General features: G+C 42.6%; 3 protein-coding genes across 16 annotated transcripts in view; 1 reads left to right on the plus strand and 2 right to left on the minus strand.

Moving 5' to 3' along the window:
- On the plus strand, nt 1-24,219 carry LOC6526937 (dedicator of cytokinesis protein 9). 13 transcript variants are annotated; one of them, XR_005559987.2, is made up of 15 exons: nt 1-805; nt 4,146-4,187; nt 13,032-13,148; nt 13,253-13,800; nt 13,863-14,166; nt 14,230-15,051; nt 15,110-15,742; nt 15,799-16,134; nt 16,391-17,866; nt 17,925-19,535; nt 19,596-19,742; nt 22,179-22,389; nt 22,448-22,736; nt 22,805-23,298; nt 23,531-24,219. XR_005559987.2 is itself a non-coding variant. In XM_015198040.2 (15 exons), the coding sequence occupies exons 1-15, from the start codon at nt 710-712 to the stop codon at nt 23,617-23,619; spliced, it is 6,954 nt and encodes a 2,317-aa protein (XP_015053526.1). In that variant the 5' UTR covers nt 1-709; the 3' UTR covers nt 23,620-24,219. The 13 variants fall into 13 exon arrangements, 12 of the variants coding, with proteins under 12 accessions (XP_015053526.1, XP_015053527.1, XP_039226176.1 ...); XM_015198040.2 differs by having other exon boundaries at nt 22,805-23,037; XM_015198041.2 differs by having other exon boundaries at nt 17,934-19,535; nt 22,805-23,037.
- LOC6526938 lies at nt 19,768-21,986 on the minus strand. The gene is made up of 4 exons (XM_002088000.4): nt 20,778-21,986; nt 20,198-20,713; nt 19,958-20,090; nt 19,768-19,896 (listed from the first exon to the last, which is right to left on the minus strand). The coding sequence occupies exons 1-4, from the start codon at nt 21,740-21,742 to the stop codon at nt 19,831-19,833; spliced, it is 1,680 nt and encodes a 559-aa protein (XP_002088036.2). The 5' UTR covers nt 21,743-21,986; the 3' UTR covers nt 19,768-19,830.
- Nucleotides 22,804-25,985, minus strand: part of LOC6526940 — a 7,436-nt gene continuing 4,254 nt past the window's right edge. The window contains exons 1-2 of one of the 2 annotated variants that reach the window (XM_002088002.4): nt 25,325-25,411; nt 22,804-25,202 (exon numbers count right to left, since the gene is read on the minus strand). In XM_002088002.4, coding sequence (XP_002088038.2) covers nt 24,533-25,202; nt 25,325-25,332 — 678 coding nt within the window. In that variant the 5' untranslated portion in view covers nt 25,333-25,411 and the 3' untranslated portion in view covers nt 22,804-24,532. Of the gene's footprint in view, nt 25,203-25,324; nt 25,412-25,985 lie in introns of those variants that run through there. The other variant, XM_015197733.3, reaches the window with a different exon arrangement.

A 25,985-nucleotide genomic window follows, 5' to 3' on the forward strand; every position in this document is an offset into this window, starting at 1 on the left:
TCGCGTCCCCCAAAAGTCGGTGGATCTCGTTCGCGTGTGGAGCTCAGCGCTCCGTTAGCGGCAATTCGAAAAGATAAACTCCACGCCAAAAACGGTACGTTCAAATCGCCGCTGCAAACGCACAAACACCTCAAACGCCAAACGCACGTAAATTGCGAGTAATCAAGCAGATAATAAAAAATGTGTAAACAGCTGTGTGTTGCCCGTTAAAATATATTGTTTATATTCTTAATCGGGATGCCAGAAGCCGGAGGCTGCTAAAAATATTTACCGTGGGTGTTTGTGTTTTTTTTCGCACAAGACCCCCCGTCATTTTTGCCAAAAGGGGCGTGAGAATTTCTGCGTGCGTGTATTGGTGTTTTGTGTATAACATGGATATTCAAGAATTTCGCACATGAATCCTTTTTACAACAATTATAGTGTTTCCTTTAATGCACTCTTGAGTTTTCAAATAGTGAGGTGGAAATAAGTGAAGAAAAAGTGAACCGAGCAAGGATAACGTATTAGTCATCGCTGGCAGCGACGTCGACTGCGCAGTCGGCAGCGCATCCTGGCTGCTCGTGTGTATGTGCGTGCGTGTGTGTGTCTCTCTATTTTTGAATTTCCGCCGGTTTCCGCACAACAACAACAACTACGAAGGCAACAGAGCGAAGAATAAAACAACAACTTGTTTGTTTGATCCCTGAAAGAGAGCAAGGAAAAGAGCAGGATGGAGCGAAAGTTTACGCGCGGCTTAAACAAGCTCGGCTCAGCGGTGCAAATGCGAGAGAATGTCTCTCAGCTGGTGCGCGAGAGCGCGATTTTGGTAAGCTCACAAATTCCCTTATTACACCTGCTTATTGCCATCTCGCTCACTCGCCCTAGACTATTTTTGACTTTCAGAACTGCAGTTGTTGTTTTTCGTACATCTGCATGCTAGTGTGGGTGTGTCTCCAGCAATGCATGTCACCTTTTGTTTTGTTTACCTTCCTATTTACATACATATATGTATATGTATGTACACATATACGCAAGCATTATAAATAAAAGAAATTATATAGAATTTGTCGGAATGCAAATGACTTTCTGTGTTGGCTGTGTGCGACAGAATTTCCCATATAGAAACGAACATTTTCCTACATTGCAACACATTCATAAACATACAGCTGTGGTCAAAATGGTAATATCATTTTAGACAAAATATATTGTTTATCGATATTTATTATGAAATTAAACAAATTTACATTTCAAAGTGTTTTATAATATTTGTTGGCTTGCAAAGTATTTTGTAGGTTATTTCGTAATTAATAAAATATCGAAACTATTGCTTTTGTGTTTTAACTATCTTTTTTTGATAAGATAGTTTAAACAATTTATTTTAAATGGGTTCATTTGCATGTAGTACATATATTATTCCAATCAACCTATCAGACTTGGTCATGTTTTCATTTCGTTTGGCACATGTCCAAATGCTTTGAGTTTTAATAATGTTTTCTTTTCACTTAGCACACATCATCGAGATCATAATGTTTTATAAGGCAAAGCATTTCCATCCATCCACCCATCAGATGTTGCATAAGAAAAGTCAACATTGGAAATGTGCTAAGGAAAGGGAAAACTTGTTCTTTATCTCATCGTAGTTCTATGCATAGTTGTTGGAGAAGAGAGACTCAAAAGACTCGATTTCTGTTCCCGAAGATTGTGGAAGAGAGGCCCCAAGAGCGAAGAATCCGTCAAGGTCGTGAGATTTGTAAAATTCCGCCGCAGCTTCTACTTTTGTTTGTTTATATTCATGCTGAACGATAATGATGTTCGCCGCACAGTGGTAATTCGCTAAGGAAGCTGTGCTGAAAATTGTAGTTTGTAAAGGATCTGTTAAGGAAATGTTATATGATATATTAGTATGGTAATTATTGCAATAATATTAAACAGAAACTGTTTAGCATTGTTAGGTTAACAGCACAATTTATCGAGGTTCCTCTGTACTTACGGACATAACTAAGACCAGCTTGAGCATTGGGTGTGACTTCACTTTGTGGGGACTCCACCCACGTGTTGCGCCTCAACAGCTATGTGTTCCTTCCCACTCCACCTGATGATAGTACCACTAATTGAATTATTACTGTCCCAAACGAAAATCATATTAGGGCGCCATTAGCCGCGCTTCCAATGTCAATTAGATGGTGGGTTTGTGTGTGGTTCTCATTCTCCTCCGCGGGACTCCTAATTCAATTAGTGCGTAGAGTGAGAGTCGAAGCCAAAATGATAAGCAATTGCCGACTTGCAGCTGCAATCAACCGGATTGCCGACAGGCAATCAAACCATAATAAGCAACTGTCGACAGATAGATGGCTCCACGCCAATAAAAAGAAAAGTGCTTCGGCGGTTGAGTGGGTTGCAATGAGTGGTACTCCCCATTTTCCACCTGTCATGGGCTTTTGCACATCCCAAACGGCAGACTTAATAGAAAAATGTCTCCCCCTTCAAACGTATTAATTAAATATTTCGTTGTCTAGTTAAGCTAATGTTGTATTTTCTAGTTCACCGGGTCAAAATAATGGAGTTCCATTCCCAAAAACATCATTCCATTACTTAACCATAAGTTACATTGAGTTTGGGTTAATTTTTATGGCTCGCTTTCGGTTCACTTATGGAATTTTGTTTATGTGTTTCCGCCTTGTTTGTTTAAATACTTGTTAACTTATTGCTGCGCACATGTGCCGCATTTTGTTATCCGATATCAGGGCAAATATGAAATGTGTGGTTTCGGTTAAATAAGTTGTGGGGGGTTTCAGATAATTGAAAAGGCCTGGATAAGCTGGAATGTCTTGACATCAGCGAATTGCGACTTTGGAATGTACTTGGTATATCAATTAAAGAAACGGTCGAACAACTGCCTTTTTTAATATCATTAGGAAGATTTTAAAAAAACTGAACAGCCTTGATATTTTATTTGTACATCCGGTTTATGAAAACAACTGAAATGCTTGCGTTCTCTAGCACAATTTTCGCACAATATGATCCTACAAAAAATCCCGGATGATTTATGAGAATGAATTAGCCTTTTTTATGTTCCATTTCGGGAATATCAAGGCACCATTTACCTTTTTCATGACCTCATCTCCAAACTGCGTTAAGCACCACTATAAAAAAACTAACAATAAACTGAAGAGGTTCCTTATAAGTCAAAGAAAACGAACTCAAATCAAAACATGCTCAAAAGAATTACCAGTAGTTGAGATGTAGGAGAATCTACCGTTCAAGTCCATTATTAAGCTGATTAATAAATCTAAATGTAATTAATGTGCCTATTTAGTCTAATACCATATGGTAGTTTAATGGCTTAAACCTTCTGGGAACTTCCACTTTTAAAAGTTTTTTTTTATTGCTTTTGAAAGCTGCACGTTTAAAGTGTCCAAAAAGGGTAAGAGGAAAATTTGAAGTCGGAAGTGGAGTGGGTAAAATGGTCATGGCTCAAGTGCTCGTACTTTCCTACTGACATTACCCATTACGTTTTTCGAAGGTGGGGTATGCACAGTACCTAACTTGTTAAATATACATACGTTATGTTCTAAAACAAAAAAGACTGAAACACTATGCATAAAATGCATATTTTAATTATATATTTCTCAACTATGCCTTATTATTCAATTTAAGTGTGCTTTGCTTAACTGTTTAAATACTTAGACCTTGTGCATTGCTTTTGTGATAAATAGTTTAAAACATATTCATTATATATTTTCAATTCCAGGTCATGGCATATTCGTATCCAATATATGTATATCATATATTTTGTTGTGCTTTTATTGTTAGTAGCTTGCTCTTTTTGCGCATCTCCGCTTTATTGTTTATTTTATGTACGAGTATTCCGTGATTCTATTCTGAGTGTCGGTCACCGTGTTTTTTTTTCCCAGCCCCCGCCGGAAATATCGTTTCGCAACTTTTATTTTTTGTATCTTTTTGTTTGAGCTTTTCCCCGAGTTGACGTGAGTTGTCTGCGATTTAATGACCGCCACTCTGCTCCGATTCAGTTTTGTTTGGCGGGCGTGCTCGCCGTATCATGGTCATCTAACCATTCCCCCATCCGATCAACCTTTGGCTATTAATAACAGAGCTTGTAATACTGACCCAAACATTTCCCCCCTTCTTTTTCTGTATCATTTTAGATGAACTGCACTGGCCGCTATCAGCGTAGCCTCTCCATTGCGGTAAAAATATACTACACTGAAAATATAGCTAGTTAATGGGAAGCCTTTCTATACTTTCTATAATGCTAGTATATAATAAACTTTGAATAGGTCATATATATCGTATACTATAGTGTATCTAGTGTATTATTGATTATAAAAGTTCATAAGTGCTTAAATAAGATTGGATAGTACATATTTCTCTGAGCATTGTTAATATCTGGAGCAATGTCAGTTCATTTATATGCGTGACTTAGCCCCGCCATCAACAACAATAACAATAATCAGTGACCTCAATGTGTCCTTATTCGTTTTCCTACAGATTTTCCGAGCCTGGTGGCGACAAACTTTTATCGATTTCTCCAACTGACCTTGACTCTCTTCTCCCGAGTTTCCACCCCACCACCCATTGCATCTGCTCGACTTTTCACACTCTCATTATTTCTGATGACGCTCCTTTTTCGGGCCGGCTGCGTGATTAATTTGAATATGTCACGGTTCTTTTAATTTGATTTTGCTTAAGAGATAAACTTTCTTTTATGGATATTTTCTCCAACCGGCCAAACTAGGAAGATGCTGCCGCGAAGCAATTAAAACAGCAATGAACGACGACGATGATGCTAACTTTTTATGTTTATCGGTGCGGCAGTCGTGTAAATATTGACATTGAAATCGTGCCTCCCCACCAGAACCGAACCTGAACCTGTAGCTCTACCTGTACCTGTAGCTAGTATCTGAAACCGAATACCGAACACGAACTAGTATCTCAAAAATAAAGTATCGCCATCAAACAGGTCTCGAGTGGGAATGAGTCGCATTTTCCAGTTTTCCAATCGCATCGGCAGGTGCAATCAAGCAAGGCGTCGAATGCATTCTACAGATTGACTCATTGACAAACCCCATTAAATTTCGAACTGCTAGGACGTGCAATAAACAAAGATTTGCGTACAATGGAGTTTGGAAGACTCATCATCACTAAAAGCTATCGAAAGTACCGTTAGAACTATCGGTGCAGTGCCAGCTCTGACATTCAAAAAACGTATCTAATAGGTAGCTTCCTCTCAATGAGTTGGCAATTTGTTGCAGAATAAAGCTTCAATTTGCGTTGCTTAAATTGAGTTGTTTAAATTTCTTGCTCAATGGACCGAAAAAAAAGCAAAAACCATACAAATAAATAAATATATTTTAGGTGAGCTGCGCTTAATCATTTTTTAAATTTATTTTTGTCTGTTTTATTGTTCACTGCAGATTTATGAAGAATTTCCAAGCTTTTATTTACGGCTGACCAAAATAAACAATTGTTTATTTGTCGAGAGCTCAGGCTAGATTTCAAACAAATTGGTGGCATTTTAATGTGCCAGATTTTTATGCACTGATAAATTGCAAACGAACACGAGTATAAACTGCGAAAACAAAGTTGCAGAAAACAGTGAATGAAGTACAAATGTGAAAGAACCCAGAAAGGTGCCAAATGAAGTGAAGTGCTGATCATGAATCGCTTGTAAATTCGTAGGAGAAACTCTGCTCGGTGGAAGTGAAAGGTGTAAAGTATTGTCGAGATTTTCGTTGGTCGCGCGGTGTAAGCTTATCAAAATACGAAAAAAAGGGAACTTCGAATGCTGTCACATGGGTTTTGAAGGGTCTTTTGTCTCTGCTCATGCGGTTTCTCTTTCTACAACGAAAGTTTAAGAGGTTTTCCAAATACTACTTATACTTATACTTACCTGTTAGGAGGTAATAATGATTATAAGTTGAAGTTTGTTGACCACTCGCTGGTCCGCAATCTAGTTTTATCAGAGATGTAAATATTTTACCAATAAACATTTGGTATTTTATAAAGTTTTTTCCTTCCAGACTGGTCTATTTAACTACGTGCTATCATAAAATAAACAACTTTCCTGTTAAGTTAATCGCTTTAGTAAACGTTTTAGATAACAATCCTAACAAGTGTTTTTCTGGAGATGCTGCGATACGCTTTTGTAGAATGCATTATGTTGCCCAACTGCGAATTAAAAGCCATTGCTAACATTTTTCTACCCACCATATGGAGTTCGATGAAATCATTGAGTAATTGACAAATATATTTAACCACGCCCACCCACACATACATACATAGCTACTTCTACCCACACTGAAGTTCAAACATCTAGTCGTGATAAACGTTCCACTCTAGACAACTTTTGTGTTTATTTGCGACAATTATTGTTGACAATTGTTTTCGTTTCTGTTGGAGTTGGTGCTGTTGCACTTTGCTCTATTGCATAATGAACACAATTGGCGGGGAGCTCCGTTTGGTCCTCCCACTTCGCATTCAACTCTTCGCCTTTTGATTCAACTTTGCTGTCGAGTTTTACTTGTTTGCAGCAAATTCATTTGCACATCGGACCAACCCTTACTATTCCTACATGGGCTCTTCCATGTTTACGGAGAAACTAAATTTGCATAAGTAGAAAATGGCAAGGTCTGCGAAGAAGAAACAAATATGCATGCGAATCGTCTGTTAATGTTCAATTAGGTATTCATTTTATTCATATTTACAAGTGGCCATGACAAGGGTCTTAAAAATATTTTTACTTAGAAATTAGGAAGTAGTGCTTAGATAATAACATTTCCTGACCAAAGCATTACAAAACTATTTAAATTTTAACTTAGCTTGTTCTATTGGCGCTCAGTGTATTGTAGTTTTCCCTCAGACAATATGCATATAATAGATTTCCCTGTGCGCGTTCTGATGCCATTGATTCTGCCAGCAATTCCATAGCCACGGCAAATATTTTGTGCAAATGTCATTCACTTTTGGCCAGAACTACCAAATAAGTAGGAGAATGGGTAAAAGGCTGAAAGGCTGGAAGGGGTGTGAGTAAGCAGTTAGCACTTGCTACAGCTGACACACTTACTAACTGCAAAATAAAACAAGGCAAAAACACACTAACTCACTTCCGTTTCGCAATCACAATGTGCGAGCTTTGTGTTTAAAGTTTAAAGTTCTAAGCAAATATCCATCCAGTCGGAGTTTTGCGTCAGTCAGTACCACTGTATCTCATTCCCATTCTGTAAATGTGCTAAACTGGGTAAAAGGGCTACTGGCATAGACAGAGATACTCATTTGACATGTCAGTAACCTTTATTTCAATCCGCATGTGTCATTTGTTCTCTGTTGTTTGCAACTTTTGTAAGCGGAGGCTTTTGTTTTTCCGCAAAATGAAAGTTGCTATTGGGCATCGCTTCTAATGCCCTCAAAAAGACAGCACGATCTGCTGTTTCTGCGGACTTCAGTTTACCGAAAGTGAGTACTGGCCGTCAGTGTTTTGTCATCTTGCGGCGGATTTTCTCTTTGGGGTAAGAATTAAAATGTGTGGCAACAAGATAATCACTCTTTTAATAAACTTCAAACAGGCGGATTGTTTTGCATATCAAAACAGAAAATGAACACATACATTTTCATTTGATTTAAACTCATATTCGCGTGCCTGAATTTATAGCGCAGCTAGTGGATCTTAAGGTTTATTAATTAAGCAGATTGCTTTTTGATTTGATACTTAAAATCGAATTAAAGCATTTGGCGAATTAAAAATGCGAAACAAATCAGCTTAATTTTATTGGGCTCTTTAAAAAGATACATATCTCACAAAAGATACATATCTCACAAAAGATACATATCTCACAAAAGATAGATATTTGTCACATGTAAAGATATACTTGGATAAATATGAAGATACTTCTTAAGCCCAGAGGCTTAAACTAAGACATTGCCAAATCATATTGCAGCAACCTTTTTGAAACCTTTATAAATTAGATACTTCTTTAGTACACTCCCACCAACTGCGTTCTTTGAAAACTGGTTTTCCAGCTTAACTGCTCGATTGGGATTTAAATGGCAAGCCGAAGATTATGAAATGGGTGTGTCGTGTGGCACTTCAACTTTTGGCCAATTGCGAGTCTGTCGACCCCAAAGAGATTTGTTTGGATCTCTCCACAATTGAGCAATTAATGAGAGACACTTGAATTTTACGATGACCATTCGCCGCCGTGTAATTAACACATATTTCACACTCTCCCATTGCACTCACAATGGAAAACCGACGCGACCATAAATGTAATTAGTTTGCCAGATTCTCGCTGCCGTATTTTTTTTTTTTTTTTTTTTTTTTGTAACCGGCCTCTTGGCGTCGCCGACACATTGTACAATTGTAATTGAAAGTGCTAAGTACTTTTTAGAAAGTTGCCCCGGCCACAGATGGCAGAATCCATCAGATCTGCTCGCCGACACCCAATTTTCCACTGAAAACTGAAAACTGAAACTGCACTGAAACTGTCAACTTTCCAAGGCATCTGTAAATGCGAAGATATCGGGGCTACGACGGCTACTGATGTCGGCAATTAATGCGTCTGCCGCAATATTCTTGCAGCAAATGTTTGTCGTTCGATTGTTTGCTCACTTACTGGCTTACTCCAAAAATGTGTGTGCGCTTTTCTTGGCTTTTCATTACTTTTCTTTTACTTTCTTTCGGCTCCGTTCGATGGCTAATTATTCGCTGCACAACGAGAGCTGACCAAGAACTGGATATTGGATGAGTTTCCTATGTAATTATTAAGCTGCCTCTTTTTCCCCACTTTTAAATACTTTTTTCTGCGTGGGAACTTTTTGTGTCTTTGGTCTTTGTCTCTTGCCTTGGATTTTCCACTGTTTGTTATTTTTTTTTCAACTTTTGCTGCACTTGCTTTTCCTGCTTTTAGGGCAATTATTTTCCTTTGCTGCCGCAGTCTTCATTTAGTTCCCCCCCATATTGTCATCAAGGTTGCTTCTGGTTATTCTCGTACTTCTGCTCGAGTTGGCCAACACGAGCTGCCGACCAGTTAGCTTTTGACCTTGACAGGTTAAAACCATTATGGGTCTCAACACTCTCCATTAGAAAAACAAGTGTTTTTTTATGTAGAGTAAGTGCTTTTATTTAGATTTTTATAAAGTTCACAGTAAGTGTTGGATTCGCAATTACAGATTTTGCACAGTTCAAGTGGCTCAGAAAATGTTTCAATTCGGAAAAACAAATGAGTTTTTATCGTCTTCTACCTAAGCTAAAATTGTAAAAGAAATGAAAGTGTTGGCGGAACTTTTATCCATACCGATCAATGGCTTATTTAAATGGGTCTGCAACGGCGTAAGAAATCATGACTTATATAACTCTGATCAGCGGGCGATTAGTGCATAAATATCTTATAGTTATGCTATAGTTGTGTCGCTCTTATGATTTAAATGCCGCTTATGCAGCCGACATTTCTCTGCCACATTTCCCTCATTGTGCGGACAACAAAAAGTCATCTAATGAATGCCGCTGCCAAAGTATTTACTTTGAATTGAACGGAGCTAATGATAAGCTTCCTCATTTGTCCGCACATGTAAATTTGCCTACGAATCGCGGACTTGGAACTGGGTGAAATTCGTTGCCCATTTTTGAATAGAATATCTTGCTTGGAAAGTTCAACTTTTGCCCAGGCGGGCCATAAATTATTTAGTTGTATAACTAAATGCGAGAAATTTGTTGACTTTGGTTTTTTGTGTTGCTCACTTGTGTTTTCAGTTTTCATTTATTTCTTTTAGGCAACGCGTTTGAGTGGCATGTCTGGAATGGTTGAGGAAAAGCGCTGACTTGTCGCCACCTTTATGGGTGGGCCAGTTACAGATTTGCACTTGGCTTGGACTTGGGTTTTTAATATTACTTAAACATGCTGTTCGGTTCGTTGAACTCAGCGACAGTGAAACCCACCGAAGATGGCCAAAACATATAACTCACTGGGCTGAAACCAGTTTTAGAGTTGCAAATCCGATGACTGGACAAACCTCTCCTTTAGTCAAACAACTGATAATGACCACTTTGCCTTATAATAATTTATACATACAATAATATATATACATATATATATATATATGCTTTTTAGTTGCATTTTATCAGTAGAATTCTTCTGCTTCCCTTTCGCGGATCATGTTTGCTGGGGGAGCAGGAAATCCCTGCATGGGCATAAATTTATGGAATTTGTATGCCGCATTCCTCTATCGCAGAACGGATGCCAGCTGCCTTATTCCCATTGACCATACACTGCAAATAAACAAATCATAACATTTGTATACTCTTTGCTCCACATACACATGTTTACATATTAATAGTATTAATGCCCAGAAATGCCGCAAGAAACTGGTAGCAAAACGTAAAATACTTGGCGATCCATTTTGGCAATGTAAATAAAACAAATTTGAAAATCAGAAATCTAACCCAAAGCTCCGCCAATCCAAACTTCCTGCACTCACCCTATCTTTTCCAAACTTCCTGCACTCACACTATCTTTGGCAAAGCTTTTAAAAATTTGAACAATTTTCGAAAAACCCCTTGAATTGTTTTTTACGTTAGATATCCACTTACCCAGCCCCCAAATACATTATTCGTGCGGGTCAAAAGTTCGACAGACGCAGACACAACAAATCATATGCAATAAGTTAAGCTAAATTTAGTCACAATAATTCCGTGGCCAGAAAATGCAAATCAGGAAGGGAAAAGTCTACAAGTATAGACATAGACCACTTGAACGGTTTCCACTTCAAAGTGAATTCGGAATGAGCCGATCCAACTTTTCGTGACCCTTTCCCGCATTTCTCTATATATACCAGATATAAATGAAGGCATCTGCCGCCTTGTTGCAATTTCAATTGATAAGCGAGGAAAATGAAGGGACACCAACTCGAGTGACATTCAAGACATGCCAGGGCCAATTGCCATGCTTAAATCAATGAAAGTCAAGCCTTGTTTAGAAGGGGGCATTGTATGAAGACTGCCACTGCCACTGCCACTTGCCACTTGCCACTTGAGGCCTGGTCAATGTTTCACTGAAATATGCATAAATCGTCACGTTTTGCCTCAAACCGCTGGCTTTAAATTGAAACTGGCTGCTGGCAGAGATAATCATCAGTGATGCCGGAACCTAAAAGCCAAATAAGTACCTATAAATTTGAAACTAACAAGTTGCGAGAAATGGCTAAATGAATTATTGGCTGTAGGGAAATCTTAAATCTTTAGTTGCTGAAATATTATTTATCTATGATTTTCAGGTTCACAGTACTTAGTTATTAGTACTTACGAATGATACTTTTCAAAACGAAATAAGTTAGCTAAAACTGCCTTTAATGTTTGATTTCAAGCGCCTAATGGCTTCAGATCATGATTGCCGAGCACTGGCATGTGGTCGTTGGTGGATCTTTGAGGTCTTCACGCCTTGCTGGAGACCTGGACCAGTTGTGCCTCATGGAATCTTTTACCGCGAATTTGCGTGTCTACAGGGCAATGCATTTTGAAGACTTGCGCTTGGCGCACACCCCTAAAAAGTAAAAATCGAAAAATTAGCCACCGAAAATGTTTGCCCAACTTTCTCGCGGCCAATCGATTTGGTAATTGCCCATTTGCCAGCCGATCGCTGATGAGTTTGCCTTTTTTTACGCAATGCCCATGCACTTGTCGCATTGCCGTAGGTGTACTTTTTACCTGTAGCTCTTTTCTTTTTTTTTGTTATTAGTTGAGCTTGTCGCCGGTTTGTGGTTTTAATTACGCAAGCGGCGACGTCTGCCAATTTGCATGCGGTGCGTGCCAAGAGGCGAAATGGAAAACGGAGGAGCCCCAGGAAAAGGCCCGAACCTGAGCTCACAATGGAAAATGCTTTCCCCCAATGCTCCAGCCCAAAAGTGGCCAAGTGGGCGAGTGCAATGACATTGCAGTCGAAAAGGGGGTGGAGTGGCCATATACTTTTGTGGGCGTGGCTGAGCATGAAGTACATGGCGATTGGAATCCGGGCCAAAGCCAAGGTTTGCCAATGGAACTGGCTGACAGCTGATATAGATGGATTGCCTGCCAATATCTTATGGATTTCTATTGGGTATAACCTTTAAAACTAAAAAACTCGACCTTTAAATGTCTGACTTTGCAAACTGCAGTGCTTTCAATTTAAGCTACCTGCAACTTAAAAAGGTTTCATAATGACTTTTTGCTTTTAAATTACTAAACTGTTGTTTGGAAGCATTTGTACTAATAACCCCACCCAAACAGCTCTCCCTTATAAACGATCCCAACCTAAGACAATCCTTTTTCCAATGTCGCAGTTAAACGTTGTTCTAAATGAACTTTTCCCATGGCCTGAGTTGACCCGTGTCTTCCTGAAATAAACCAAGCCCAAGAATAAAACACACAACAAGCCCACACACACCTCGAGTTTCGAGAAGACAATAAAATGACAGCATATCCGAAAGCAAGATAGCCCGAAATGGATATGCGAAAACGGAAGTGGCACTTTAACCCACTATGGACATGTCATGTATATAGTATATGTGGGGTGGGGTCACAGGTTGGGTCACACACCTTGTGGCACAGATATTATTGTATCCTCATCATCGTCTTGCGAAATCCAAGACGCAAAAACCACAACAGGCCTGCGAGAAATGCAAAATGCTAGAATCTTGCAATGTTTAGAGTTAAAGCGAAATGAATTTGTTTATGCCGAGTGGCAGACATGGAAAATATCATTACACTAGGGGTAGCAGTAGTGGCATCCGCTCTGTAATGCGGCCAAGGTCTTTACTGTGTGGGGTAGTGAAGCTAAGAGCCAACCTCGCACATCACCAAGTGGCCATAAATTTATGACGTGCGTTGTATCTATAAATCTCTCGAAATCCGTCTGCATTCCGGCATTGGGAATGGATAACATTTGGGCATTACTTTTTTTTCTTGAGGGGAGTGCTATTAATAGGAACGCTCTGCTTTTACAAGTGGCCCGCATAAATTAGCATACAAACATTTGGAAAATAAAAACATATACTTCTTATTTCAGACCAAGCCACTCGTGGTGGAGCCGATCGACTTTGAAGCCTTTATAGCCAAAAATAAAACTGTTATCCAAAATGATCCGCAGCGGGAGCTACTCATCTATCCCGTGGATGATGTCTCGGTGAGTGAAGCAATCTACTTTATAGTTGATTAGCTTTACACATATTTATGTATTTATTTATTTATGTATAATATAATGTCATCTTATACTTTGTGCCCCAATAGGAGATCATCATGCCCCGCAAACAGCGCACCAATGCCAAATCAGTGGCGGACAGATTCGATCCTCCCAATGAGGCGATTGTTTGTCCCCTCCATGGTCCTGCCATGATAACGAACGGGAATGGACACAGTCAAGTGAGTCGCCAGGGTAGCATACAGTCGAATGGCAGCCACCACAATGGGAATGGCAATGGCAATGGCAATGGGCACACAAGCAGCAGCAGTAGCAGCAGTTTGAACAACTCCAATGGACATGGGCAACTCTCCAGGAAGAGTTCACAGTGCTCGAATGGCTCGTCCAGTCACAAGGACTCCTCATATGAGTCAGCCCTGTCGTCGATTACACTTCGCTCGAATCTGGCCCAGCCGGAGGAGTTGGATGAGTTTGCGGATGATGGCCAGGGCGAGGACTTGTTCGATGGCCAACCTCACGGATCCAGGGCAGAGTGCACCAGATTCACAAGGCAGGCTCTGTACACGTACAGGGCAAAGAATCACTTGATTCACTATAAATACAATGCCTACGGTGGCAACTGTCACGATCTGCCCAGGTATATATTCCAACTGATAGTTCTGTAGCAAAAACACAATTAATTGGATCATTCTATCTTAGCATATCACCTGCCGAGGAACTGGTGGAAGAGGTCTATGAAATCGATGCGGATCAGGATCGCATTGACGAGCAGATGACTCGCTCCCAGGCGGACACCATAACCAAGCAGGGATATCTCCTAAAGGGACCCGATTCGGCCTCAGATCGGATGTTTGCCAATATTGGCAATAAGTCGTTTAAGCGACGCTACTGCTATCTGCGACAGGAGATAGATGGCACATATATCTTAGAACTGCACAAGGACGAGAAGCAGGGCGAAGCCAAAGCCACAATCGTGATGGACTTTTGCACAGATGTGGTTCAGGTGGGTGGCTACATTCAGAGTTAATTTATAGAGCCACAAATAATCATATTTAATACATTTTAGAATCCGAAACGCGGTCGCTTTTGCTTTGAGCTCCGCATGACGACGGGCCATAAGTCCTTCACGCTGGCTGCCGAAAACGAACAGGACTTTAAGGACTGGCTCAGCAAAATTTCATCGGTTTTGGCCCAGAATCGCGCACAAGAGGAGAAGCGAAATGCTTCACTGGAACGGCAGCCATCTATAGGCTCGAATCCAAGTCCCCAGCTGCAGCCACCCGCAATGGAGCCGCCCACCTTTGGCACTTTGAAGGGCTTGGATCAATCACTGCATCCGCAATTGATGAAGTATGGACGGGAAACGGATCACTCGATTGCTCTGGCGAGAAGGGAACAGCGCCGCCGGCTATTTGCCTGCTATCAATCGCCAGTCAAGGGCAGCGGTAGCGATAATGTGGAGCAGTATCGCGAGCACTTTGGCACACGCTTACTGCTCAACTGCCACAACCTGCGCTTCCGGCTGCAGTGCATCCCACAGGACGAGGGCTCTGCGAGCGGAGTCGAACAGCAGGTGGAACCCTATATCACTAGCCTGGCCTTGTTCGATGCCAAGGCAAACCGAAAGCTGAGCGAGAACTTTTACTTCAACGTTAATGAGCAGTGGGCTGCACAGCTATTGCCAAATATGCCAGTACCTTCGTCGGTTGCTGGTTGTGGCGTTCCGCGAAAGTCAGCGGAGGGCGATGAAAGGAGTTCCGCTTGCCAGGCACCTCATTCCCTATTCGATGGAGTTTCTGCCGAGCTTTTGCGATCGAATCGACAGCAATTCCAGCAACTGCGACAATGTCTGCTTTCCGTGACAGCTCCACATGCAGATATATATCTGGTTAGTAATTAATAACTATAATCTAATTAGCATATTGGTTAAAGGTCATCTCTTACAGGTGGTGCGAATAGAGAAAATACTGCAATCAGGCATAGCCCAGGTTGCCGAACCGTATCTCAAAGCTGGCAAGGATCCAAAGCTGGGCCAAAAGGTCTATAAAGCGGCGAAGAGCTATGCTCAACATATTGGACATTACCGGCAGCCTTTTGCCTGGGCAGCCAGACCGCTCTTCAAGCAATACAGCCACGAATTGGATGTAGATCCGAAGAGAGAGTTCGAGTTCAGTCCCATTTATCGCCAGGAGATACCCAAACTGAAGGATGAGGAACTACTCAAGCTATTGGTCGATTATCGCAAGCCTGAAAAACTGAGCAAACTAACTATTATTCCTGGCAGCCTTAAGATGCAGATGCAGTTCCTGGACCAAACCACACCTTGCGGCTTGAGCAAATCCCTGGCGCCCTTGTCCACATTTAGTCCATCTTCCAAGCAACCACCCACTGTGGAAGTGGCTGAATTTCAAAGCCAAAGTGAACGGGATGCCCACCCCTATACGAGTTTCTGTAACCACCTGTATGTGTATCCACTGAGTCTGCAATTCGACAGCCAGAAACTGTTCTCGAGAGCCAGGAATATCACGGTGGTGGTGGAGCTACGTGATGGCGACGGGGAGTACAGCAAACCCTTAAAGGTACAGCTTATAAAATTCACCAAAACAATGAGTATATAAATGAATTTTGATTGCAGTGCATATATGGCCGTCCTGGCCAGGATCTTTTAGTGTCGCAGATTGCCTGCCCGGTGCTGCATCACAATGTAACGCCCACCTGGTACGAGGAAATCAAGCTACGTCTTCCGCTGGGTCTGTTTCCGGAACACCACCTTCTGTTTTCCTTTTACCACGTGTCCTGTAACCTCAGCAAGAAAAGGGATGCGCATGCGGCGTTTGAAACACCTATTGGTTACGCCTGGTTGCCATTGCTCCAGAAGAATCGGATATGTCTGGAGGAACAGCAACTTCCGGTGGCTGCCACTCTGCCAGTCGGCTATCTTTCCATACAACCCTTGGGTTGGGGCAAAGGGGTAAGTTGTGTGTACGTTGTGTGCTGCGCAAAGTCGTTCATCAACTCATGAAATGTTTGTATTGTCTCTTACCCAATATTCGTCGTACCCATACACTCATTCCCTGGCTTGCCAACTAACCTGTGCTCTTTTTCTGTGTTCTCTTTCTCCGCACTGATCTGCATGCTAACTGCACCACCAAACACCAACCACCAACCACCAACCACCCACTATCCACCCCACCCATGGCTGCCTACAAACCCTTCCAATTTCTCAGCAGAACTGTGGTCCGGATATTCAGTGGATCGACAATCAGAGGAATTTATATACGGTGGGATTGCGTCTGGATTCCACGGTTCTGACTGCCGACCAGCACTTGCACAACTTCTTTGGACACTGTGAACGATTGCTGGAGGGGGGCAAAACTGGAGCGGTGCCAGCGGAAACGGAAACCTGCAAGATCTTGAAAGCGGCCCACGCCATTGATATGAAATCCTTGATTAACTACTTGCCCACGGTCCTCAATGAGCTGTTCACTCTGCTAGTTCACACGCAGTCCGAAGAAATCGGTTTGAATGTCATCCGCTTGATAACAAACATCATCCATTTGATCAGTGATCAGGCGAAGAGATCTGATCTATTGGGTGCCTATGTGAAATACGTATTTCACGCACCCTACTACAGCCAACAAACGGCTAGGCAAAGGACTGTGCATGGAGAACTCTGCAGGCATTTGCCCTATCTCCTTAATCCTAGCAATCCCGATTTCCTCATAGTCAACAAATTCATGAGATACTCGTCGATATTCTTCGATCTGATTATCAAAAGTATGGCTCAGCACTTGCTGGCCACCGGTAGGATTCGAATGCTGCGCAACGAGCGATTTCCCAAGGAATATGGGGATCGTGTGGAACAATTGATAAAGGCACTTATGCCCTACATAACCACTCGATTTGAGGACTTAAGTGAGGAAACTCATTTGCTGAATCGATCTTTGGCCAAGTTCGTGCGCCAGTGTCTGAGTTACATGGACAGAGGATTTGTATTCCGTTTGATTCGTTGTTATATGGCAGAATTTTCACCTGGTAATCCGCGGATACTTCACGAATACAAGTTCAACTTTCTGCAGGAGATCTGCCAGCATGAGCACTATGTGCCACTCAATCTGCCATTCGTTTTGAATCCAAAGAACAGACCACCTGAGATGATGCAGCACTTCACTCTCTCCGAACAATTCTGTAGACAACATTTTCTATCCGGACTCCTGCTTCAGGAATTGAAGAGCAGCCTAAATGAAGTGGGCCATGTGAGGCGACACGCGTTGGGCATTTTCAAAGATCTCTTGGCCAAACACGAGTTGGATAACCGATATCAGCAGAAGGGTCAGCTCTCAAGGATTGCCCTGCTCTATGTTCCGTGGTTGGGCGTGGTGATGGACAACATCCATCGGATTGATGATTTATCGGAGTCTGGAGCTTGTACGCCCAACGGACACGTTTATGCGGACTCCGCTTCCTATACCAAGCGCTTGAGTTGTTCCAGTAGCTATGTGTTCAGCAAGGACTCCTCCACATTTGGCTCTCTGACGTCCACGCCGCGTTCAAAGAATCGCCTGACTATGCACTGCGATCAAGCGAGTCCATACCGCACCTCGGTGCACATGAAGGAGCACAACTATCTGGCCGCTATCGCTGGACAACCCATTAGCAACGGGATCTCTAATCTCTCACTGAACTCGAATACGGACTCGGGGGTAAGTTGTTGTCTAGTTAAGTCCAGTCAAGCTTTGCTAACATGCATCCTATTTTCAGCACTCTCAGGACACCACCACAATTGGAGCGTATACGAATGGAGACACAGATGTGGCCCTACGAAATGGACACAATCGCTCAGTGAGCGTTACCCACGCACAGATTCTCTCCCGTTGCGATAAGTTTAGTTCTGTGGAAAGCAAGGACCTTCTTCTGGGCTTCCTTTTCATCATCAAACACCTGTCACAAGAACAGATGGTTGCTTGGTGGCAAAACTGCAATGAATCCGAGACACTACAGTTTCTCTCCATTCTGGATCTCTGCCTGCTGCAGTTCCGATATGTGGGCAAGAAAAGTGTAGTGATATCTACAGAAACCCGTCAGGGTCGTTTGGCCAAGGCCAACACTCTTCCAGCTAGAACGCAACCACCCACAGGCTTGGAAAACGGCAGTCAGGAACAGCAGCCATCCAGTGGAACTTTGAATCAAACCCGGGAACATCTACTAGAGGATATCGATACTCTGGCTAGAAGTCAGTTGGCGCTTTATGAATCGAATTTGGCCACCGAAGTGGGCATGATTATTTTGGACTGCTTGGGCCTGTATGTCCTGCAGTTTAGACAGCTCTTGGCCGATAGCTTAGTCCTGCCCAAGGTGGCCAGAGTTTACCTCAGATTCCTGCAGTTGGGTCAATCAGAAAGGCTCTCCAAACACGTCTTTGCAGCACTGAGAGCTTTTATAAACAACTATGCAATGGCTCTTTTCAAAGGAAATGCCATGTTGTGTGGTCAGATGGTTTATGAGCTTCTCAAGGCCTGCGATAGTCGCCTAGTGGAGATTCGCCACGAATCTTGTGCTGTTTTATATCTTCTCATGCGCAGTAACTTTGAATTCAGTGGCCGAAAAGCCCTAACCCGCGTACACCTGCAAGTTATTATATCAGTATCCCAGATGATTGGAAACGTAATTGGACTGAACAATGCTAGATTCCAAGAAAGTTTGTCAATCATCAATAGCTATGCGAATAGCGATAAGGCGATGAAGGGCACCGGTTTTCCCATGGAGGTCAAGGACTTAACGCGTCGAGTGCGCACTGTACTTATGGCCACCGCCCAAATGCAGGCCCATCATATGGATCCTGAAAGATTGCTGGAACTACAGTATTCCCTAGCCAATTCGTATGCCTCCACGCCAGAGCTTCGCCACACTTGGCTGGTGACCATGGCCAGAAATCACGAGCAGAATGGAAATCTGTCGGAGGCTGCATGCTGCCATCTCCACATTGCTGCACTGATGTGCGAATATCTTCGACTAAGAGGAGGTTGCACTCTCAGTTGGTCATCCACTGCATTCGGCAAGATATCTACGAATATACCCCTAGATGAGCAAGGTCTCAAACTGGATGCTGGTGCCCAGGATTCCCAGTACACAGAACAAATGCTTTTGGAGCAGCTCAAGCTCTGTGCCGATTTCTTGGACCGCGCTGAAAGATTTGAGTGCCTTGGAGAGCTCTACAAACTCATCCTGCCCATGTACGAAAGGGATCGTAGTTACCAGGAACTGGCACACTGCTATGAACACCTCACACAGGCCTACAACAAAATAGGCGAGGTGAATCGGTCAGGAAAGAGAATGCTGGGCCGCTTTTACAGGGTGGTATTCTATGGATTGGTGAGTAATCTATAAATGTATTACCCTTTTAAATAAAACTAAGCTTAATTGTATTCTTAGATGTACTTTGAAGAAGATCATGCCATTGAGTATGTGTACAAGGAGCCCAAGCTAACATCGCTCAGCGAAATCTCTGAGCGACTGGCCAAACAGTACAAGGAGAAGTTTGGAGCCGATGTAGTCAAGATGATCATGGACTCGTCACCGGTAAGTAAAGGGTATATATTTGTGATTGGTTTGGAAAAACTAATATATTTGAAAGGCAAGCAACGAATCCATATAACGCATTTGTAAATCATTTGAAGAGATATTCGTTATAGAGCAGATCCAAATCACTGTCGCCGCGCATCAAACTCATGCGCTACAATGGAGTACAGGGCATTATATTAATGTATAAACTATTAGACTTGCTAGAGGTTTACCCGCTTGACCTCGGATTGACGCATCATGGAGGCGTTTGTGCTTCTTGGCATCATTCGCTGCGAGTTGCCATTGGTTTGCTTTTGATTAGTTATGGCAATCCTACTGGCCGTAGAATTTTTACCCGGCTTGCAACTGAAAAATAACGAATAGAAAAATAAATTTTGAAGGCATGGTCAAATCCGGTTTTCCTGCCTCCAAGGTACTTTGGCGTGGATTGAAGATCACAAAGTATAACTCACATATGATTTGACTGCGGTTTTTGTACGTTTGTAACAGCTTTTCCTTGTTTTGTGACGCGACCTGTTGCAACTCCTTGCATACTGCCAGATGGCTGGTAAACACATCCTGATTTTGCCTGAGTCAATCTATTCTGCTTGCCGGCAACCCCGGTTGGACACGAATCCATTGGGAGCTTTCGGGGAGCAGCCGATCCAGCTTGTTGGTGGCCACCAACTGCAATAGTCCGACAATGTGAAGCCGTGGGCGACCCCTTGGCCGGCTGCATCATTGAACGGACTGCTCTGTTACCGTAGCCACTCTGTTGACCACTAGATCCTGCCCCGCGAGCCGAGCACTTGGCCTTGGCCGTCTTGTACACCCGTGGAAAGGTGGCCGGCACACTAGTGGTTGCCACGGTCTTGGGCGGCGTGGTTGGTGGTAAGTCCAACTGGAAGTCATCCACCATCATGGGCTCAATATGTTGTTGATTCTCACTCATTTCGTTGACCACCTGCGATCCGTCAGAGTCCTCGTATCTGAAATTAAATAAAAATTATGATTTATAAGAAACCCCCTACATACGCTGAATATTAGACCCACCTGTAAAGCTTTCCCCTCACATATTCATTCGAAATCGATTGGTGTTGACCTCCATTCGCGGCCAGCTCACTGCCGTTGGAATGAGAGTCGTCATCTCCGCTATAAGCCTTGGCTTCCACATTCGGTGCCATCTCGTTCTTGGACATGCAAACGGTGACACTGGAGGACTGTGCCGTGGGTGGAGGCACCACTGTGCAAGCTCGATTAACGTGGATCTGATCTCGGCTCACGATCAAGCCCAGCCGGTGGCACAGCTCTTTGAAGGCGTTGTGAGAAACCAAGTCTTGGTAGAGTGTTGATTCCGAGAAGGTGAAAAATTTCTCAAATGCCTTTATGCAATCGATTTGGTTCTCGATTTCCAGCTCCGTATAGCTGCGATTGGAGCACAGCGTGCACCTGGGACACACGGATGCATCGCCACCGTACTCATACTTCTCGTTCAAAAGGTCGTTGACCCGGATGAGAAACTGGGCGACTAGGACGGTCTCAGGTCTGTTGGCCAGCTTCTCCTGATCGCCCACAGCCAGCAGGAGGCACTGCCGACCGTGGTTTACTGGAGTAGTGCGATCCAAAGACTGCAGCTTGTCGTGCTGTTTGGTGTTGAAAGTCATACTAAGACCATGTCCTCCTGGTAACACACCCACCGCGATCTCATCCAGAGGCATTTGCTCATCGCCCAGTTGACTAAGTAGCTCAAAGATCTGGCGCTTGGGAAAAAACCCATTTTCCACACGATTCACAGCATCCCCAACGACCTCGGTGCGCTGCAATGTTGTAGTTGAGGTCGACTCGGTTTTGGTCACTGGGCTTGGAGGCTCGGATTTCTGGCGAAAAGATGGCACGAATTCCACTGCATTTGGATTTAGAGAGTATTCCCTCCTGCATGGGATTGGTATCTGCATCTGCGGCATCTGGACCAATCCCAGACCCATCGCACGAGCCGGGAACTCAAAGAGCTGCTCCATAGGGGCAACAGCCAATGTACTGGGGATTAGTTACCGTATGTCCGACAATCTGATGAACTTGTGGTTAGCGCCAAAAGAAGGAACGCGAACTGTATACAAAATTTGGATACTTTTGCGGCTCTAGTGTACGGACTGTGGTAGTTGTATAAAAATAACAAACAATTTACTAGTACCTAGTAAAGTTGTTGAGCTGTTTGAACCAAATCGGTTGAAGGTGGGAAGTGGATAGGTATTCTGAAACAAACTCCATTTTGATATTTGCTGGAGTGACGACTTGATCTCGAAGTTACTTGTGCAGGTCCACCATTGATTGCATTCCAAAGAAATAAAGGTCTAATGTAAATCAACCGAATGATAGTTATAGTAATTATTCTTAACAGACTATTTCTTAGGACAAACAATGTGCTATAATTTAATTTTACTTCGTGTTTTTCAGGTTAAAGTAGACGAACTAGATGCCAAGCTTGCGTACATACAGGTCACCCATGTGATTCCTTTCTTCTCCAAAGACGAACTCGACCAAAGGCTAAATGAATTCGAGCAGAATCACGATGTGGACACATTCATGTACGAGACTCCGTTCACCAAATCGGGAGCAGCCCGTGGCAGCGTAGAAGAGCAATGGAAACGCAAGACGGTTATAAAAAGTAAGAAAACTTGCACCTCATTTTAGTTGCTCTATATTAAAATATTCTATTGTTACAGCTCAATACTCCTTCCCATATGTTCTCAAACGTATACCGGTCAAGTCCCGTGAAATCATAGAACTGAGCCCCATCGAGGTGGCCATCGATGAAATGCAATCCAAGGTTTCAGAGCTGGAGGAGATCATTCTCCCACCAGCCGATGTGAAGAAGTTGCAGCTGCGTCTGCAGGGAAGTGTGGCGGTGACTGTGAATGCTGGTCCTTTGGCCTACGCTCATGCCTTTCTCGACGCCAAGGTGGTTAACAACTTCTCAATGGATCGCGTCGGAGATCTTAAGGATGTTTTTCGGTATGCATTTATAGTAACTGGCCTTTTTAGCTTCATATAAATCATATGTTACGTTCACCTCCTTGCAGCGACTTCATTGTGGTGTGCCAGAAGGCCCTGTTCCTCAACGAGCGGATCATCAGCGCCGACCAGAAGGAGTACCATCATGTGCTGAAGGAGAACTACGAGAAGCTGTGCCAGGCGCTCAGTGAGTTGCTGGACGACGAGTCCTTCCAGCCGCTCGGCGACGATGCCGACAGCATAAACCAGCGCAATAGCATGGCTTTGTTCAATGCGATCAGTGGCGCCTCCCATAACTCAAGTACTGCTTAAGTCCAACAAAAATCATAATAAGATATCAAATATCAAAATTCTGAAACTCAGTCAGTTACCCACACGCACGGCTAACCAGAAACCAAACCAAACCGAATGTTGAAGTATTCAAATAACACGAGCTCGATACGTGGGCGTAGAGATTGTAATGCGTTAGCGTAACCACACGTAACCATGTAGTCGTAACATAGACTCTTTTGGTGTTCCTTTGTTTGAAGTTGTCGTTGATTTTCAAATTGTCTTGCGGCAGGTAAAGCTCGATTTTGGGCTTAATGGTTTGCGCCTCGGCTGAGGGAATCCGCATGTGACTAACACCACAAAAAAACATAATAACAATCCAAAATTTGGTGGCTTTTAATCCGAACCGAAACTAACCGTAAGCGCTTTCTGACAAAATTCGGCTAATCTAACTAAATGTTCCGTGATCCTATCCCTAGCTTTTCCATTTTGTATTAACGAATTTGTAATTCTCCCTTTTTTAGGACCGTATTTTGTTGATCAAAGTACCAGCAACAGCACCCAACACCACAGTTCCCACATAAACACACAGAACTCCACACACCATTCATAACCGAAAACCGAATAATATATTATGTGTGCTAAACGACCAGTTCCATAAGTTCCAGTTAACCGATATTACATGTTAATTTGACTATACTTAAGCGACTATTTTTTAAATTCCCAATTTATTGTTGTTAGATTTTTATGTTGGACGATTCGATACTTACAATTACATCAAATATTTGTATATTTTAGCATAGCATGCATGATATCACGTGCAGCCCGAATATAGTTTTAAACTTGTATATTATTATTATTATTTGAATTCGAGTCTTTGATTTGATTTTATTACGCCATCGGCTAATGATGCACTTAACGCAACCTGTACCAGTTACTTTATTAGATGAAATCTGCTAACTTTGTGTCTTCTTCAAAACTCGAAATGGCTAAGGAATCGTTTGATAATTGAATTATTCCTAAACGTAAATGAAATTAATGTTAGTGTTAGTTAAACTAGTGAAATAAGTTCCCGCAAGCAACAGAACTTACCAAAGTATTCAGATAATGGAAAAACCTATTTAACAGATCTACGGATATATATTTACATACATGCATTTTCTAGTGAAATCGTATAATGAACTAATTACAAATATACGCATTACATGTTAAATCGAAAGTCTTTCATTTATGGGTTCAATTTGTATTTATTAACAATTTTTTTTAAAATTATTTAACAATTTTGTTTATGATGCGCGGATCGACACAGAAATGTTATTACAAATTTTGCTTATAGAACTTTTGCTGCGAACTAAACCGAACAAACGAATGTTACGCGTTTTGGAAGCCATCAATATTGGATTGAACAGTCAATGCATTTGAATCAAACAATCAATCAATCAATCAATCAACCAATCAATGTTCCGTTTAAGGCTACATAAATATGTAAATTTTAATCATCTCCCTCAGGCTTAGGCTATCTAGAATTACAAGCGAACATTGGGATTCCGGGAGCGGACGAAGTTCAGCAGCTCGTCGGAGTCCTCGCACACGAATGGCTTGATGTGATGGCAGGCCACGTCGTGCCACTTGATGCCATCGTTGTAGAAGTTGTTCAGAATGGACAGGCAGCTCTCGTCGTTGCCCTGCGCTGCCTCCCGGTTATCGGGCTGCGGCTGTTGGTAACCGCCCGTTGCCGACCAATCGCCGGTGTTCCGCTGCGAAGTGGGTCCAATCTTGGCGCCCGATCCCGACCAGAACCAACCGTTCTCATTCGGTGGCTGCAGATCGGGCCTGTCGCAGCCGGCAAAGTTACACTTCCTGCCCGATGTCCAGATGTAACGCACATTGCCCCGGGCAATCCGCTGCTTCACAAAGTCATTCTCTTGCGGCGTCTCCAGGGAAACGGCATCCATGCAGTGCCTGCGACAGATGTTCCTCGCATCCAGCCAATCCACCTCCAAGCTGCGGGTGGGTGCATGCTCCCAGCTGAAGAAGTACGAGTGGGACACGCCCCTGGCATCCCGGTAGCTGGCATGGCGCACCCGGTTGGCGCAACTCCTCGGATCGGGAAGAGCCAGGCGACGTTGAGCCAGCGCCACGGTGGCACCAAAGACCAGCAGCATCAGTGCGCGCAGCACAGACATATTTGGATAGCTAAAGAAAGTGCGAAATATGACATTAGTTATATTCCATTTCCACATTCCGTATTTAGAGTTATAGAAGTATGCTCTTTAAGGTGCATCATATACAAAAATGTTATCTTAATTTCAATTTACCACCACATTGCTGTCTTTAAAACTACTCAGACGAATCTAGAGTAGCCTAGCGCCCAAAGTTCAGCCCAAAACTGATTTAGAATTTGAGTCTGACTAGGCTGGGATCTGATTTGCCCCACCCGTTTCATTTCCGCTTGGATGAGTCGATGGGTTTTATGCGAAATCAGTGATTGGAAATGCTTTGCATTGATTTTGATCAATTTTGACTGTATTTTGTATATGGAATTTGTCGCTTACAATTGTCATTTTGCACAATTTGTTTCCATTTCGTCTAATTAAGTAGTTTTCCATTTCGGCCAGGGGCCTTCAACCTGGTTTCTATTTCGTAACGTGAGAACAAGTGAATTTTATTTTACCCAGCCACAGTATATGCAAATGAGCTTATTGTTTAATAACCATACATACATAAAAACTATGAAAATTGTATGCAAATTTTTTATTGGTTTATTGATGTGCAAGTGGTAGTGATTATGAGCCACTTGGCAACTACTCGAAATTACATCTTATATAAACTCGCCTGCTTTTAGATCCGTATTTAAATAAGCTGGCTAAGCTGAAATGGCTAGAACGCGTGCTAAACGTTGTCTGCTCTTCACAAAAACCTTAATTAGAGAAAACTAATCCAAATTGACTGATAATTAGTTGAAATAAATTGGAATTG

This window comes from Drosophila yakuba, chromosome 2L (genome assembly GCF_016746365.2).
Source record: "Drosophila yakuba strain Tai18E2 chromosome 2L, Prin_Dyak_Tai18E2_2.1, whole genome shotgun sequence".
Classification (NCBI taxonomy): Eukaryota; Metazoa; Arthropoda; class Insecta; order Diptera; family Drosophilidae; genus Drosophila; species Drosophila yakuba.